Here is a 19612-nt window from a genome sequence, read left to right as displayed (position 1 = left end):
AACTCCGCATTTTTTGCATTTGAGTTATCTAGATATGTAGTAGGATGATCATGTGAAATCTGCAAATTTCAGAGCTGACCTGAGTTGAATAATTACACAAGTCTAGCTACTAATTTGGTTGTTGTTAACAAGTTTATATTTTGTGAACGCCGTTTTCTTTTGGTCACACAAAATTTCAGATTTCCCACATCTAGTCAAACATCTGTTTTCTCATACCTAAAATGGTTCCAGTTGCACTTCTTCATGCTGCCACAGAGCTGTTCCATTGTGAGATCAGGGCACGCCACATTTCCTGTCCATTTTATGATCTCCCTCCTGCGAGATTTAGTGCCATAGCCACAAGTGCGGCTGCAATCGCTCCATTCGGTCCAGCTGGTCACTAGACACGCTTTCTCATCGAACATGGAATCTGCAGTCAGGTATCATATTGAGAAAATAAATTTTAGCTTAGGGAAGAAAAGCTTGAAAGCTTACTACAGCGCTGTCCTGAGATGTGCAATTTGTATGATCAAAGCTGTTATAGAGACGAGACTACAAAATGCAAGTTCTCTCTTTAGGTATTATAGTGAAACCTTGTAATACAAATTATGACTAAGAAGATCCCATGCCAGCCTATGGTCATGCAATAACCAAGATTAATCTGTTTTATAAATAATTCCTCATTATTTTTGTATCACAGCCTTACTTTTCCCAAACAATTTTGACTATGTTTTAAAAATAGCTTCAGTGTTATACAACAACGATAAGCTTGACAGTAATCAGTTCCAAAATTGATAACTATGTTCATTATGAGTGAGATCAGATATGCCTGCTAAAGCGAGTGGCATTAGATTTTAAAAAGTTATTTCAAATGCAAAGGAAGACATACATGAAAATTTAAGATGAGAAAAAAAAATTGCCATTTAAAATAGCTAGATTATCTCCAGCTTCTGTTTAAGATAGATGCTTCAATTAAGATAAAGCTTGAAAGAGTGCTGCATTCGGCTATGGCATCGTTGTATGTACTCCGTATGTTGCCCTCAGGTTAAGGTGACCTTGGTATTTCTAGTAGTTTTAGTGGCGCAATTTTCACAGGACATTCATAGATATGCCTACATTATCAATAATTCGTAGCAGTAGTTGCTACGGTGATGTAGGGTAAGACTTAATTATATTCCTCACCAGGTGGCAAAATTCGGTTAGATTGGTATCCCTCAGTAGAGGTTATCTCCTCTTCATCGCTGTTGAACAAGTTCTCTTCAACATCAAGCCCGCTCCCTTGAATAACAGTACAAGTAATAATAAAAAGAATGAAACATTCAATATTAATATACATTTTTTACAATGCTAAGTAAACAGTTTAATAATAAAAAAGTTATGCTCAATTAGTTCAGGTAAAACGCGCTTATCAGTGTTCATTTTTAGTGTAATTGCATCAGTCGTAGCATTTATTTTGTGATATGCCAGAAACATTAACGTTACAGATCCTTACCTTCCCTTCTATCATTGATGTCTTCATCATCATCAAATATGTCAGTGGTCAGATGAACTGCGTACACAGATGTCTTGGGTAGTGCTGTTGAGCTCGCAAGTTCTCCAGCACTATCTTTTGTGTTGTCAGCTAAGGCTCCTGCCAAGGTAGTCCGTTTTCTTGTTTCTCTTATCTGGTCTAATATATCTTGAATCTTGCGATTCAGTGTGACTTCTGATGAGGTTGTAAATGCTTCTTGCTGGAACCGAGCTGAAAACATTAGTTTCATCGTTTTCATTAGCGCCGTTGTTCTGCCTGGAGTGCTAGGTCTTGTTGTGCTTGTAGAAAGAAGATTTGGTTTGAACACGCTCAAAGTCTGCCTCGTAGTGCTAGGAACTGGTGGTTGAGTTGGTTTCTTTGCTTCGGCAGTCGAGCTCCACTCTGTAAAAATTGCATTTGTGTGTTAGCTTGGATGTATTCAGGTTGTGAAAGAAATTTACTGCATCACACACTTTAACTCCTGGATACTATACAAGTTGCATCGACCAGATGAAATCTTTCTGGAGTTTACAGCGCTGTGTTATTTTTGGATGGAGTTATCTGCACTTCCAATTTTATTTTGACACAGCTTGACAAATAAAACATTTCTAGGTTATATGAGAGAAAAGTATATGAGTATATGGGCATGCGAGATAATGTGAGGATAATTTGTAGGTTTTCTAAAGTACAGCAATGATAATGAAAGCAAAAACAAATCGATACAATTATAAAAGTCATGTCCATCGGACGGGACACCACAATTAGAGCGTGAGAAAAAATCCTAGACCAATTAACTATACTATTAAGTACTTTAGTAGTATTTAATACTTTAATTTAACTATTAAGCATAGTTAAAAAGTCTATAAAAAAACGCACCACAGGGGAGTTGAGCTCTAATTTTCGTCTTTGTAAACCAACACGCTAACCCCTACACCACTCACCAACCTTCATGGAATAATTGTGCACATAATTATTACACATGAGGATTTCTCATGGCACACAGGACTTTCGGCGTACTAGTATGTTATAAGATAAGAGGTTAAACCATGGCGATTTTCTAATTTTGTACAAAATTACACATGAATTGACAATAAAAAGGCCTTAGGTTGTCTATTCTTGTGCAACTTCCTACAGATATTCAATAAACAAAACAACAGGAAAGACACCTTCACTTATTGCCATGCTACAATCAGCACCCAAGACTTGCAATAACGAGCTGCACATAATACATTCCACATAACAATAGTTTCCATGGGGTGGTATCAATTATGGAATAAAGCAAATATTGCTGTATTTACTTATTGAGTAGCTCATGGGTTAGAAACTGTCTGAGTGGAAGACCCCAATCAGAGGTCAGCTAATTAATACCACACCTACTATGGCTGTTTATTCCATTGACACTAGAGTGATTCAGCCTTGTAAATCTTTCCTTTGTATTCAATCATTAGTTCATTCATTTACTGACCGATATCGGCACTGGTTAAAGATTATGCAATGACCAGCTTGACCACAAAAAGTGTTAACCAAATTATGGATGATGTTGATGCCTACTTCTGACGAAGGATGGATGTAAAAAGCTAGCTGTGCCTGTTAATCCATCAGTTGTCCATCCCTAATGCAATAGGTAGATTACAATTATTTAGTATTTAGTTGACTGATCTAATCTGACTAATTTACTAAATATTTATATTTACTGATTTGTTAGGCTACTGTAGTGTGTTATGTATTAGTTAATTATGTACAATTTTGTTGGTCACACCATATGTAAAACACTTTTTTATAAAAAAAATGATTGCAGACTGTCCAATAAAAGTATACATGTGCATGTATATACAGTCTATAATATTCACTTCCTATTGGTAGTTACATCTATAAATACTAGGCATTTCATCATAAAGTAGTCTAGTCTCACCATTGAGCTGGGCTGGTCTATCTTGGGTTGACAATGTCGCTCCGTCTGCAGATAATTTGAGAGTTTCATCAGCTAAAATAAGTAGAGTACAAAGGATACATACGGAGCTGTTTTATAAGCTATGTGCTATCTTGACCCACTAACTAGAGGCAGCTCCCCACGCAAACATAGAAATAGCACAAAATTGCGGCAACCACCTGCTTCTTATAGACGCAGCTGTCATGATAGTGGCACAGGTCTGCGCTATGCAAACTCTTTGGCAATGATGCCATGAGTCATTGGTTTAATACTGCTTTTCCACAAAAATCGCTATTTGTTTTAATAAATTATTTTAAATGCATTTTAAATTTGCATAACTGTGTCATCAAAATTACTCTCTTGATGACACAGTTATGCAGCGACAACTGCTGAAAGGCAGTAGAAGTCCTTATTAAAATAAATTTTATATAATAGCTTGCTGATTATATCAAAAGCTCGTCTTTCTTTAGAACCTTGGCAAGATAATCTTTCAGTGATTTCGCAAGTAAAAAAAGAAGCTTTGACATCTTCCATAAACCTGGGCCATCATAAGAAAACATAATTTTATAAAACAGCAGCGCGAAAAAAGCTTCTCGCGAACCAATTTCCATTGCACATCATTATGAATAGAATATTAATATATAACAATATCACAGAATATCGTTTTAGCGAGCATTCTACAGAGAAGATAATTTCAAATGATGCCCTAACCAGTGCTATTTTAAAGTGATACATGTAGATATCTAAACATAAGTGACCATTGACTTAACGCAAAAAAATATTGACACACAATTTTAGAGTAGATACCTCGATACACTTGAAGAAGAGAAAAGTTGACTCTTGCAATAGGAGGTAAAGAATTCCACTGCGGATAGTAAAACGCATCAGCTGTTCGATTTGGGTAGATATTCGTTATGTCGTGGATGCTTTCCTGTGGATCGCTGCGCCATCTTGGAGAGGAAAATGTGTAGCCTAAAAATGAATAACAATCATAGAAGTTTGTTTAGTTTATACCATTAGTTTACTGCAGCCGATAAGACATTCATTTTTTAACCTATTAATTATCGATGCTCTGTAAAGCAACTGCTTAACTTGAATAGACATACTTCTTGCTGATCCCACAGAGCTAAGAAGTTACAGGCTAAGATTGAAAACTTATTACAGAGTTTAATTGTTGTTTTCACGATTCTAGTCGGAAGTGTCACTAGAGAATAACGGCTTGATGTCATCTGGTAAGGTGCTGTAGCTGCTGAGAAATTAGCAATTTCACAGGGCAAACGTAGGTTTCAATCTTTATTATAGCAAGAGTCGTCTCCATACGTCTGAAACCACGTCTGGAGGTTGGAAAAAGGATTGCATTTTACTGGACTCAAACTTGAAACATTCAGCGCAGCAGCTTGACACTCTTACACTTGAGCTAATTGTTCACCTTTCAGCGTATCAGAATAGTTATGCGCATAGTTATTCTTTTTGCTTTATCTGTACACCTGATGATTTTTTACTGCCAGGGTACTAGGGTATTATAATAAAGCATTGTCTTGCAAAAGCTGTCAAAACCACCAGGGCAGACCATCTAGTTGTTACACGAAGAAAATAGACTTCAATGGCTACTAAAAATAAGGATAATGTGATAAGATAGATAATGAGCACAATACTGAAATATATGCTACAGGCAGCTTAAAAGTTCAACTTTTGATTTTAGTTCATGTGATTTTAAATACCCATGGATTTTGTGAACTTGGAATCCACAGATCTCCAAAAAAGAGGGCAGTTTAATTTATGGTTCATATCCAACTCACTAAAACACATTTATATAAAGAGTTAAATAAATCATTCAAACCCATTACTATCTACCTGTATCTTTATATATTATTCACAGAACGCCTCCAAATATTTAGGATTAAAATTATACACCAAACAGACATCACTGAAAGACATTCCACGTCAGTGCTTGTCACTCTTTTAAGAGATAAGTAAAGCTTTATCATCGATACCTTGCTGCGATCCTGCATCCAATGGGAAGAGATCAAGCTCTGCACCACTTATCCATTTACCATTTTGGCATAGGGAGTAACTGTCTACTCCAACGAACCAATCAGGACTCGGTACAATCTTAGCCGCAAAGGAAACCTAAATATTTACAAAACACGCTTGTTAGTACTGAAGCTAGCAAACTAACAGAGAAGATTGTTAACCATTCTGCTTACAACAAAATATTACAAAATACTTGACGGTGCATATCCACAGACCTTGTATCTCTCACTGTCTGAAAAAAACTGGCTCTCTATCACTCCATGACCAGAGTGGAGTGATTGTGATGTGAAGGAATCAAGTATCAGAGGATGACCTTGACCTTCATTGTTCAGTTTTGAGCTATCACCATATTCGACAAATGACTGAAGGTTGTTACTCACAAGCTCTCCAAGTGAGAATAAGCTGTAGAGGCTGGAATGACTTCGGCCTATCATTAAAAAGCCATTAACATAATTTTAGGATGATATATATTATTAAATGTCAAATGGTAGTGCTTATTCTTTAATCTGGAAAGCAGATCTAACCATCAGAACATACTAAAAGGTTTTCGGCCATGCAGTTAGTAAATAGCCCATAGATCCTTAAAATGTCTGTTCTCAAGCTATGAGTATTTGAAAGTGGCAGGTTTTAACAGGTAACCCGTAAAAAACTAATTGCATAACAGCTGATTGCAAGAGCATTTAGATGAAATACCAATCATGGAGGTCCATTCAGCCTTAGGTCTCAAATCTGGATAAACTTTCGGGAATCTTTCCTTTGTCCATAGACCTTGAAATGTTACTTTGTATTGCGCAAGTGTGTGTGGAGTACATTGTTCAACGGCCAACGCGGAGACACAATATGAAAGGAAGAGAAGACAACCAGTAATCTCAGACCTACAATACGGTTGATCAATATTTTTACCTTTTTAATGAAAACATAGTTAATACACACAGAATTAAATGATGACTGCATGTGAACTGTAAACCAAATGAAATGAAAACGTGAAACGAAAGCGAAAGTGTGAAATGAAAACGTTCTGTAATTCAGCACCTCCTTAAAGATTACATTTTATGCATGTTCGTTGACAATCAACAGCAAACAAATATTTAAAATCATTATAATTCACATTGTTATAGATTTAAATCTCCAATATGAATATATGTATCCTTAAAAGGTTACTCACGCCATCCTGTAGGTATCCAACAGAGAATCAAGAAGGGTGATATTTTACAACTGCTCAGCTGTGGCACCTACTAGACCTGCTGCTGACTATCGAGTGCTGTCTGCAAGTGCAAAGCATGTGCAAGAGTGGACCAAGTCTGTTGCACACATGGCTTTTATATAGATAGAAAACAAGCTAGACCTAACCTGGGAGCTAGCATTGCTTTTGTTAAATGTACAGGCGCTAATCTAATAACAAACGAACAAATAGCAAATAACCAACTCCTTTTTATGAGAAAGTCTTGGCATTTAGATAAGTATAGCGTCTGATCAAACACAGATTGTCACTGATGAGTTAAACAACACATGTAGACGTGACATACATCACACGCATCGAGTAGGCAACTGTAATGTGGCAGCAAGGGCAAGTGCTCTTTTTTCTCAATGAATGTCATTCAGCAGAATAACACGCTTGTCTAAATACCAGTTAGATTTTAATGGAAAGCATTCAGCATAAAAAAATTTGCTGATAACCCTGTGTGAAAAGGCCTTATGACAATGGTTATAAAATTATTTCCAATAAAACCAAGAAATTATCACTGGCTACATTTCATGCGCCTCACTACAACTCTGTAAATTTTACTTTCATTGATCTAAATACTTTGTAAAGCTTGAATTTCATTTTAAAAGCTTAATTTGAAATCTATGCATTCACAATCTATGCATCTATACATTCCTGTGGGCCCAGAGCCTCTACTAGCTGCAGCCCTACTGCGCATGTGGGCCTCATCATACCTTAATATGTAGGAATTAGGCTTTGATTTATTTACTTTTCATTTAATCAATATTGTAACTACGGTATATTTATTTTTTACCTAATGTTTTTTCACTAATTGATAATATAAAACACACACGATAAATACTTCACCAACGCAGCAGCTCCACATGTACACGTACTATAAATTATTTTAAACAAGTATATACAAGTAATATACAAATCTTAATTAGTCATTTTGAGATTATATTTTTTCTATTGACTCCGTAATTTGACTAGTCAGAATGAATGAACTATAGAAAAATAGAGCAGTTTGAGCAGTGAGCCTTTTACTAGGCTTGAGCTCTTGCATATGTACACAAAAATTGACTGATTTTCACTAGCTAAACCTCTGTCCATAATTGCAACATCTAACGCTACGTGTAACTGTGTATAAGATTGTACACAAATGCGGTAAGAAACAGCTTTTACTATAAGAAAAAGTGAAGGCAGATAAACTGGCTTCGTGATATGACAGGGAAATATCATTTGGTCAAACTGATCATTCGTCGTCTCTCGCTAGAGAAATCTATGAAGTAAAGAGGTTTGGTTGAAAATAGGATCAAGAACCGAACATTGGCGAAAGTGAGCAAAACTGTGGCACCGGAGTACTAAAAATATTGGCAAGCTGACAAAGACATAGCACCACATGCCGCTACTATAAACAGTTTCCTGTCTGTGAATATAAAGTAAATTTATCGCAACTCTTCTTTCTTTCTCGGAAAGCTGTGAGGTCGGTACGCCACCCGACCTTCAAACCGAATGGAGTAAGATGGAGGAACTATGGCCAAGTTCAACAACCTAGTAGGCGCTCAGAGGGTCGTGCTTCTTATGGAGTTCATTCTCTAGCAGCAGAGTTCGCTGCTTAGAGATGACATCACGAGGAATGACTGCGAAGTGAACGGTGAGCAGCTCGAGACATTTAAGTCCAGCTACAGAATCTGTTATCTTAATGAGACGCTTGTAGAAGTGCCCCTTCAAGTCCCCTACAAACAGACCACCCAGACTATGTTACAAATGACACTCTAAAAACCTATCTACATACCAAACACCAATATAAATTTATCGTTATAAACCATCTGGGAATAAACTCATCCCTCACACTTTTCGGTGGTTGTATTTAAATCAAGCCCAGATACTGTCTTAGGATCTAGTCTAGGATTGGTAAGACAACCAGAAGTTGTCTTACCCATCCTGTTTTATTTAGTTTTATTAACTAAACAAAAAGCAGAGAGTGTGCAGTGTTTGTCATAAACCAACTGTCTGGAGCAGGGCTCAAAGGATGATAATTATACATCACAGTTATGGCAATACAAATTATTTCATTTCAAGATGGTGGTATGCTGTACAGTTGTAACTAAGCTGGTAAGAAGTGGGCCAGTCATTTGGTGAAAAATATCAAGAGACTGCTGGTTAACCTCGTAGTAGATAATCTTCAGATCCAGTAGAAACCTAATCATGATGCAACATTCACTCTGATTGGTTGAGCGAAGCTGCAACCTTTATTTATGTGTTTACAGTACGTTATAAGAGAATGATTCTTCTCAGATAGAAATGTCAGCACTGATCCATTACGGCAGCAAACGGTTCACACGCTGCCTCTCACTGTATATATTGACCAGCTAGCGCAGTTATCCTTAATGATGTTCACGTAAGCTATTAAAGCATTAGGCAAAATTAAAAACAACTCGGAGTTGTCTTATCAATTAACAATGTTGAAAGGCTGGAATAGAAATGGTATAAACTCTTACATCCTGTTTTAAGCCAATCTCATTAAAAAAGCTCCTCTTGGTTTTTTGGGGTGAGTAAATATTATACATAAAACTACAATAAAAACAATAAAGCTGATTGGATTAACTTCCTGCTTGTAACAGCTACCACAATCTTAAACACAATGCATATAAATGGCCTCCTCGTGTATAATAAAAATATTTGAGGCTGCAGATGAGTGCCATTAACGAGGTTATAAGTTAATTTTCATCAAGAGATAGCCAAAGTATTTTTAGAAACAACGCAAGAGCGTTCTAGTAAAAACTACTTTTAGCTTACTTTGTGAAACAGATGTTTGAAAACTTATAAATGTGTTTTTTTGTGTGACACCAGTAATCAACATGGGGCACCGGAAATTATGTTTGACTCTAATTAATTAATTAAAATAGTTTTAAAGCAGATTGCGTCTTTGTCCGAGTTTTATTTCTCTCAAGTCATACACACTCAATATAATGTTGAGTTTACTTCTCTCTCAAGTCATACACACTCAATATGATGTTGAGTTTACTTCTCTCTCAAGTCATACACACTCAATATAATGTTGAGTTTACTTCTCTCTCAAATCATACACACTCAATATGATGTTGAGTTTACTTCTCTCTCAAGTCATACACACTCAATATGATGGTGAGTTTACTTCTCTCTCAAGTCAGACACACTCAATATGATGGTGAGTTTACTTCTCTCTCAAGTCAGACACACTCAATATGATGTTGAGTTTACTTCTCTCTCAAGTTATACGCACTCAATGTGATGTTGAATTTACTTCTCTCAAGTCATACACACTCAATATGATGGTGAGTTTACTTCCCTCTCAAGTCATACACACTCAATATGATGTTGAGTTTACTTCTCTCTCGAGTCATACACACTCAATATGATGTTGAGTTTACTTCTGTTTCAAGTCATACACACTCAATATGATGGTGATGCAGCTTCATCATTCATTTGATACAAAATACCATTCATGTTTAGGGCAAACACATTCATATTGCAAGCAGTGAACTCGATTGCAATGGACCAATCTATGCCCCTGCAAGACGCAACATGAACAAATTTATAATGTAGCTATTTCCTTTGTGAGATAATACATTTGAAAACTCGAAGAACATAAAACTAAAAAATTTTGATGAGCTTCTTATATTGCCAAGCGCAAACAAATCCATTCAGTTAAGAAATGTAAGTGAGGTAGTGTACATACAAGTTGAGCACATACCGATGGCAGGCTTGGGAGGATTGTACAGAGAGGGATGAGCGACCATCCTTGGAATGAACTTATAGTGCACTTCATTATACATGAACAAGTCAAAGGTGAAGACAAAATCACCATCTTTTACCGATATTGAAGTATAGCCATTAGATAAGAGCCTACAAACACAATTCTGGCAGGTGATTGTCTAACATATACAAGCAATAACATGACAAGTAGCGACAGGTTGACTAGGACTTATTAGTAATAAAGATCCAAGTGTGACATTACAAATAAGGATACTAAGATGTTATGTTGCTGAAGTCAAGCTTGGTACACATAACTCCAGAATCAGTAGGTGTTATGTTTCTGCACAGAAGCAATTAAATAGAGTATTAAAGTAGAGAAATGGTTTATTGCACACTCCAGAGACAACTGATTTGATAACAGAAAACCCAAGTATTTATATGTTTGGTCATAGAAAAGCTTTGTAAAAAGCTACAAGCATTATTAATAGCTATAATGAGACAGTACTATATAATATTAGCTTGTATAAAGCTTTAGCTAAAAAGCATAATGTTTGTTGGCAAAGTACCAGTAATACTTGGCACTTGCATGACACCTCCTCACTAAGCTAAAGGTTCTTTCTGGTTCTCTTAGACCTTCGGGGTTTGTCTCTGCTATACTCATCTCCATCAGGTAGACGAGGGTTGCGTGGTCTTCTTCTAGACGGAGGTTGCTCTGTTACAGTTGTAGGGGCTGGTAGTTGCAGTTTTGTCTCCTCTGTTATATCAGGTTTATCTCCAGGGTCTTGATCTTCTTCTGTTGAGTATCTGGGTCTGAGTTGTTCAACATGTCTTCTCCAAGTAGGTCCCTTTGGTACCACTTTGACATTGAGACTACGAGTTCCATATATCTTAGTAACAATGGCTGGAACCCATCTAGGTTGTCTGTTGCGTCTAGGTCCATGATACAAGGCATAGCATGGTGCTCCAAGATTGTAGCTGTGTATCTTGCTAACTGTCTTTTCTGCCGATCGGTTGACTTCTCTGGATTGATGAAACTGTGCTATGTGTGCGGGTGATGGCAATAGGGTGTCAATCTTGCATCTCATCTGTCTTCCATTCAGCAGCTGACTGGGAGAGTATCCTGTAGGAAGTGGTGTCCTTCTATAGTGCATCAGGAACTGTTGCAGTGCAGATTTAGGTGAGAGTGACGATTTCTTCATGGCTTGTTTGAAGGATTGTACTAGTCTTTCAGCTGCGCCATTTGTCGCTGGATGGTAGAGTGCTCCAGTGAGGTGAACAATGCTTCTCTCTTGACACCACTGCTAAAACTCTCCTGAGGTGAAGCTGGTAGCATTGTCAGTGACTATGGTGTGAGGGTATCCAAAGTGTGCGAATATCTCCTCTAAGATGTCTGTGGTAGCTCTGGTAGAAGTAGATGACGTCCTGTGTATGCATGGATACTTTGAGTAGGCATCTATCATCACTAGCCATTGGCTGCCCATGAAGTTCACTGCATGATCTAAGTGAAGACGACTCCATGGCTTCTCAGGTAGCATCCAGGGATGTATAGGATACTTCTGTGGAAGCTTCTGGTGTTCAGCACAGGCAGTGCACTGTCGGCTTGTCTCCTCTATATCAGAGTCAATGCGAGGCCAATAGACAGCCGTTCGAGCTAGCTTCTTCATTCTTTCCCTTCCAAAGTGTCCAAGGTGAAGGATCTTTAATACTTCCTGTTGTAACTTGACAGGAATGACTACTCTGTTGCCATATAGAAGACAACCTTCAGTGATAGAAAGTGAATCTGAGATCTTGTGGAAGAGTGACAGCTGAGTCTCCTTCATCTCTTTGTTACCAGGCCATCCTTCTGCTGTGTAGCGCATTACTGTGGCTAGTGTTGGGTCTTTCTTTGTCTCCTTTGCTAGAACATTGTAGTCTGTAGAGTTGAGCTGTTGTCCAATAGTGTGAATAGTGCATACTGTATCAACATCATCCTCATCTTTTCTTGCATCAAACTCTTTATCAGGTCCAACTGGCAGTCTTGAGAGGACATCTGCATTTTGATGATGCTGGGTAGATCTGTATTCTATAGTGTAGTCATACTGATTTAGTACCAGTGCCCATCTTGCTAGTCTGTTGGCTGCTAGAGCTGGAACTCCTTTGGTAGGTCCTAGAAGTGTGAGAAGAGGTCTGTGGTCAGTTACCAAGATAAACCGTCGACCATACAGGTACTGGTGATACTTCTTTAGAGCAAATATGATTGAGAGAGCTTCTTTTTGTATTTGTCCATATTTCCTCTGTGTGCTGGTCAGTGTTTTTGAAACATTGGCTATTGGTCTCTCACTTCCATCAGGATAACGATGAAATAGTACAGCTCCCAGTCCAGTTTCTGAAGCATCACATGAGATTCCAATGTCAAGATCTGGGTTGAAGTGTGCTAAGACACTATCAGTTGATAGCATATCTTTCAGTTTGTTGAAGCTCTTTTCTTGTTCAGTGCCCCACTTCCAGGTCTCTCCTTTGCGTGTCAGTTTGTGCAATGGTCCTGTGAGTTGTGACAGATTGGGTATGAACTTGCTGTAGAATTGTGTAGCTCCTAAGAAAGATCTTAGCTGAGTTAAGTCTGTTGGGACTGGCATCTGTTGTACTGCATCTGCCTTCTTTCCTTTAGTGATTCCCTTTGAAGTGAGTTTGTGTCCCAGATACTCTACTGTAGGTTGAGCAAAACAGCACTTGTCTTTTCTACATCTGAGCCCTCTTTCTTCTAATCTTTGAAGAAGTCGACGTAAGTTTTGTAGATGGCTCTCTGCATTGGCTCCACTCACTAGTATATCATCTAGGTATACTGCTACTCCTGGGAGGTCTTGTGTCAGTTGCTCCATGATTTCTTGAAAATACCCTGGTGCTGAGCTTATGCCAAAGGGCAACCTCTTCTGTAGTAGTACTCCTCGGTGTGTTGATAGTGCTAGTCGTCGTTGACTTTCTGGTGCCAACAATATTTGATTGTAGGCATCTGCTAAATCAATCTTTGTGTAGCAATAGCCTCCACCTAGTTTTCTGATTAGATCTTCTGGTAGTGGGATAGGTTTCCTATGTGTTTCTAGCTGATTATTGATAGTCTTGGAGTAGTCTCCACATACTCTGATCTTCCCTGCAGCTTGACCTGTTGTAGATTTGTGTACAGGTACAACTGGTGTTCCATACTGGTTGAATTGAGTTGGTTCCCATATGCCTTTAGCTACACCTGCTTCGTATGCTTGGTTGAGCTCTTCTGTCAAGGCAATAGGAACTGGTCTGGGTCGGCAGAAGACTGGCTTTGTTGAAGGTTTGAAGTTTATCTCTAGTTCAAAGTTCTTGAGACATCCTAGCTCGTCTTTGAATATTTCTGGAAATTCTTTGCACATCTCCTTACACTTGATTTGTAACCTCCCATCTGGCTGGTTCTCTGTGATTGTTGATACAAGATTCTGTTGTAGCTTGTCATCAATAGAGATGCCTAGTTGCTGTATAGCAGTTCTTCCTAGTAGGTTGAGATCTTGTACAGCGCTAATCACAAATGGTAGTCTGACTTCTTTCTGTGCATCCAATTGGGCAGTTAGCTCACATCTGCCAAGCGTCTCTATGAGATGTCCTGAGGCTGATTTGTAGTTAACTGTAGTAGGTTTTAGGTTTGGCTTTCCTAGCTTCTCCCATATTGATTTACAGATGAAGTTGTCACATGCTCCAGTGTCCAGTTCAAGTGTGAAGTTGTCTCCCTCCAGTTTGATGTTTTCAGCAAGTTTCACCATCTTGGTTGATGTGCATTCTATCATCTTTACTGGTTTTTCTGCTGCAGATGATTTCTTTTTCTTGCATGCTCTTTCTATGTGACCTTGTTTAGAACAAAAGTTGCAGGTGGCTGCTTTGAATCTGCAGTCATCCGCTGTATGGTTAGTTCGGTCACATCTGTAGCATAGCTTTCCTTCCTTCTGCTTGTCAGGTGTAGAGTTGTTTTTCTGGATTGGTTTGTATCTTGATTTCTGTTGAGCAACCTTGTTGACTTTAGACGAGTTTCCATAAACTGTCTCTTTGGCAACTTTAGCTGCTTCTTCTGTTTCCTGTGCTACCTGTATAGCTTTGTTGAAGTTGAGTTCATTGTCCTTGACCTTGAAGAGAGATTTGAGAACTGCTTCATTGTTTACAGAGCAGATAAATCTTGTTCTGAGAGCCTCATCTAATGGATCTGTAATGTCTATGAAGGCACATGTAGTTGCATCTTGACGAATTCTGGCAGCTAACTCTTGAATAGTTTCTCCAGGTTTCCTCTGCATGTCACTCCAATACTTGTAACGCTCTCTAACAATGAAGCGCTTAGGGTCATACTGGTCTTTGAGAAATTCCAGTATTTCATCCATGTCGAGGTCGTTGATCTGCTTGGGTGTTGAAAGCTGAGCTGCCATATTACTAAGCTGCTTGTAGAGTGTAGGCTGTTGGTTGGTGAGAAAAGTGCCAGCAATCTTGTCTTGATGAATAGAATTTGCTGCAATGAATGTGTTGAATCTGTCTATGTAATCTGTTAGTAGCTCTGCTGTTGGGTCAAAACCTGGGAAGGCTGGAACAGCGGTTGCAGCTGTTTCTTGTTTCCGTTGTAGGTTTTGTAGTAGTAGCTCCATCAGTTTCTTATTCTCCTCCATTCTTTCATCTTGCTGACGTCTGTATTCCTCTTGTTGCTGCTTGAACTCCTCATGCTGCTGTTGTCTATGCTCTTCTTGCTGCTTTCTCTGCTCCTCTTGCTGCTGTATCTGGTCCTCCTGCTGCTTCTGCATTAGCTTGATCAGGTCTGCTACTTCTGCCATTGTAGTGGTGCAATTTTGAACAGTTACTCTTGTAATAAACTAGAACTCTTTGTATCGATTTTATCAATGATAAAATCTGAACAAAACTCTTTGTAACTGTTCAAAAGAGAAATCCTTGTCGCCAATTAGCTTCTGTTATGTTTCTGCACAGAAGCAATTAAATAGAGTATTAGATTAGAGAAATGGTTTATTGCACACTCCAGAGACAACTGATTTGATAACAGAAAACCCAAGTATTTATATGTTTGGTCATAGAAAAGCTTTGTAAAAAGCTACAAGCATTATTAATAGCTATAATGAGACAGTACTATATAATATTAGCTTGTATAAAGCTTTAGCTAAAAAGCATAATGTTTGTTGGCAAAGTACCAGTAATACTTGGCACTTGCATGACAGTAGGCATCAACCAGAACTATCAAGTATTCAATGTGAACAGTCAACTATGCACATCTTCAAATCGACTTCCCTGCAATCGCATTAAAGAAAGTTAGTTGTTTTAAAAAGTTACCAATATCTCTAGAGTTGAACTCGTACGAAAACTGCGCAAGAGAAATAGTGCCATTGCAGGGATAATAAGCTGAGCGTCAGATGCTTCCTTTAGCACTTCCTTAGTGAAATAAAAATGTTTGTTCTGATATTTGCTTAGGTCATGTCTGTGATGCAGTTTCTGGCTCCACGAGTTATCGTGTAAACTGGTCGTGTTTCAAAATGATAATTACAAAGATTCAAGCAATCGTCTGACGTTCTTTTAGTTCACCAAACCTCTATGAATAAAATAATGTGTCAACAAGTTCAATACTTCTGTATATTTTCATAAAAAATTCAAATAAAAACTATTTGAGTAATATTCAATATCTGTGCTACTAGATTTTAGAGTTTTCCTACCAACATTGTGAGCATAACTCTTCTAAACAAAGCATTTTGATTAAACAAATTTTAAACTTTTTGTTAGCGCTCCAGCTTCCGGAAAATGTCATTTATCATGGTAGTTACGGCTGGTTTCTACCAGAGTTAGTTACATTGTTAGTTGCCAGAGATTTTCCATATCTGGGTCTATGATGATCAGTTGGCAAAGGGCACAGGCTATATTGTTGCATACCTATCTATTTAGAAATATTGAACAGTCTGAATGTGATTGTGTAAAGACTGACAATCATACCAAGATTCGTTTACACGGTATTTTCCAAATCAACAAAAAATACAAGCTTTTTGCAACCTACTTGTACATCCATGGAAGAATCTTCCAAAGCCTCACTTTCATGTCCCTTATGATGCGCGCTTCTATCCCATAGTCTGCCTTAGGAAGCTGGATTGAAGGACTCTGTAAAACAGACACATGAATACTTATCAGTTATCAGTGTGTAAATAAGTCAGATATTATATATACACGGCTGACATGTTGGAAACAGATAATTAATATAGCATATTACAATAATATACACCTGAACATATAATATTACAGTAAAAGTTAGACCAAAGTTGCCAACAAAAAGGTATAAAATTAATGACTGAGTCAAACTTTAAAGCTGCCAGTTCAAACACCTTGCGTTATTACTACCGTAAAATGCCACCTCTGATCTGAACGCATTGAATGCCATTTTGCTTCGCTAAATTTTTGTGAAGGCATTCACTGTGATACATCATGAATCTTGGGAAGATCTATATAGTACAACTCTGAATCATTTAACCAGTAGGTTGTGAATTTGTCGGCAATGGGCAACTCTCAACCCATTAGAAGCATGGAAATACAGTGATTGCCTCAAATCCTATTTGCATAAAAGTACTCATCCGAGGTGTATGCTCTTTCATAAATATTTATGTTCTATCTATGTTTCTGCTGAAGTGGAGAACAAATGACAGCAGCTAATACACCGGACTAACTAGCCACTAGTAACTGGATAGATATTTGTTAAAGAACTTACCTTCATAGTGTTGTTATTCCTGTTAACATAGATAAAGTGTACAAGCCCAGGGTACTTGTCATTCTGGAATGCTGACATAGCCATGTTTCTGTTGGCCTTTACTAATAGAATTGGCTTGTAGAACCTGAGCTTCTTGTTGGCATATAACTGAAGTCTGTTCATGTGGTCCCCGGCTTCTGAGAAAACAGGTAAATGCTAAAGTTTCACTCCCATTTCAAGCTAAGATTATAAAATAAAGGAAATGCGAATGTGGGTGTGTCCATGTCCAGCTGTCCGGAACAAATGAATTATGCTATGAATGGAAAACAGTTATTGTTATGATTGGTGAGTCGACTATGCCTACATTTAGGATATAAAAGATGAGACAGTGAGCCTCGCTTGAACAGAATAAAACTCTAGCAATACACAAGAAACTCTCACTACTTCACGGTTCAATTTTCAAGGCTTCAGGAGTTCATGAGAAAAAAATTAGTTAAAAATTAAAGAAAATCTTTAACAATTAAAAACTAAAATAAATACAATCTATAACTCTCTATCCTATTCTAGTCCAACGTTTTTCTGTTAGGTTTCCTGTTAGGTTTTGTGAAAGGTAAAAGTACTTGCGACACCCTTTAATTCAACTTTATAACTTTGATGATCTTTCAAAACAAAACTCTCGAAAGCTTTTATGAAAAATTTTTTTCGCAGAGTAGAAAGCTTGAAAGGGGGTTGATGCCTCCCTTGAAGCTATAATATTCGTTAGCTGATAGTCAAAACGAAAAAAGGGATAGAACTGTGACAGAAAAGCAGTTGTGCTATAAAAAGTATGAAAGCTTTACTTGGACCTCACGTGTTTCTATGGTATGTATACAATAAATTCTGTTTGTTGAACAGCCACATTTCAAGCTATTACAGATACTCTCTTCACACCATCCTTATACCATTTAGCAATCAAGGTGGTAACACAACTCCTTGTTGATTGTCTTAGCACAGCAAAAGTAGATGCAACTAGTCTATCTAGTAGGGCTTTTAGTGAAAAAGCTTATTTAATTATATGACCCCTTATACCAAGTTAAAAAGCTGAATGAAAAAATAGATCAAAAATTGTCAATTCTGTCAAACATTCCAGTCTTGAGTATTGCACATAAAGAAAACTACTAGTGGAATGTTGTGACTGCACATCGTAATCAGACGTAATGTATAGCTGCCAGAAATGTATTGCCCACTTTTCCACTCAGTGTCAAGAATAATGGAACCACCAGAATAGCAGACAACTAAATCAACTGAAGATGAATCGGTCTAGAAACAAGTAGTCTGCTATAGAACTAGAGATAGCCAACACAATGGCAAAGTAAAGTAAACAACTATCAGTAGAGAGAAGACATGCAGTATTAGAAACAAACAAGTCTGTTAAACTACTTATTACAGTGTGTGTAGTAAGTACATACACTGTACTTACTACACACTCTGTACATGTATGTACAGTAAGTACAGTAATATAGTGAGTGAGCAATCCCTTGAAGATCAAGTACAATGTCTGCTTAGAAGAGGGTGCGAGCGGTTTTAAGAGCATTCTTGCACAAACAATGGCTCTGTGGTCTTGACTGGACATGTCTGAGTCCGGTAGCAAAGAACCTCGATGAGTAGCAGAGAGCAATTTAAGGTTGGATGTAATTCTTGTCACCACCAGTGGCCATTTTAGGTATTGAACCCCCGAGCTGTTGTTTGCGGGTCGAATGTTCTAAACCACTAAGCCACAAGTTCTCTCTAACAGCAGAGTAACTTAACAACTAGTAGAGATATTACTGATGTGAATGCATATGACGAAAGATAATGAAGGTCAACTAACCATCGGATAGATTTGTGATTGTCATGTAAAGAGCCCGGAATGATTTCTTAAGCTCCTCGCTAACCTTCAGAAGGTTGGTTCTCAATTTATATGGAATTGTCTTCTCATCTTCGCGGTAGCATTGCCTTAGTAGGGGTACACAACTTTGCCAGGTGGCAAGCATGGTTTCCAGCCTTAGAACAAATGACACAAAAGCTCAGGATAGAACACATCTAGAAGGGACTGCTAGAGCAATGATGATATAAGTTGTTGTCATAGCCTTTTGCCAACCATGCTGGTGCTGCAGAACGCTACAATAACATGCTATGGTGCCATAGGGCAAACTATAGTTTAAATATGGCGGCGATTTCAAATAAACTAAGTTTTTACAAAATAAATATCTAATAACATTCAGAATATAGTCAACTTTTTCTGATTCCTATCACATGCACATAAACATAAAAGTACTCATATAGCCTGATATGAGTACAAAGATACATATGTACACATAAGAATAGAAGTATTCTATTCTTATGAACACACAAAGACTAGAATTTTTGGAACATAAATATGGATAAAAACGGACAGGAATATCATTTTGAAACAAACTTCAGGTTAAATTGACCCGAGAAGTACGCAGCAAGGCAGCTGAAGCGGTGCATTATCGGATCTGT

General features: G+C 37.8%; 1 protein-coding gene across 1 annotated transcript in view; it reads right to left on the bottom strand.

Annotated features, from left to right (window-relative positions):
* LOC137403570 (uncharacterized) overlaps window positions 1–19612 on the bottom strand; it is a 29009-nt gene that overhangs the window by 742 nt on the left and 8655 nt on the right. Inside the window, exons 6-18 of the mRNA XM_068089532.1 lie at window positions 18960–19132; window positions 17132–17307; window positions 16430–16530; window positions 10397–10548; window positions 8232–8396; window positions 6147–6254; window positions 5669–5880; window positions 5414–5549; window positions 4227–4391; window positions 3402–3473; window positions 1472–1891; window positions 1162–1257; window positions 217–409 (exon numbers count right to left, since the gene is read on the bottom strand). Coding sequence (XP_067945633.1) covers window positions 217–409; window positions 1162–1257; window positions 1472–1891; window positions 3402–3473; window positions 4227–4391; window positions 5414–5549; window positions 5669–5880; window positions 6147–6254; window positions 8232–8396; window positions 10397–10548; window positions 16430–16530; window positions 17132–17307; window positions 18960–19132 — 2169 coding nt within the window. The remainder of the gene's footprint in view (window positions 1–216; window positions 410–1161; window positions 1258–1471; window positions 1892–3401; window positions 3474–4226; window positions 4392–5413; window positions 5550–5668; window positions 5881–6146; window positions 6255–8231; window positions 8397–10396; window positions 10549–16429; window positions 16531–17131; window positions 17308–18959; window positions 19133–19612) is intronic.

The sequence above is a fragment of the Watersipora subatra genome, chromosome 9 (assembly GCF_963576615.1).
Source record: "Watersipora subatra chromosome 9, tzWatSuba1.1, whole genome shotgun sequence".
NCBI lineage: Eukaryota > Metazoa > Bryozoa > Gymnolaemata > Cheilostomatida > Watersiporidae > Watersipora > Watersipora subatra.
The sequence above is the reverse complement of the archived record's forward strand: the minus strand, read 5'-3'. Positions and strand labels throughout refer to the sequence as shown.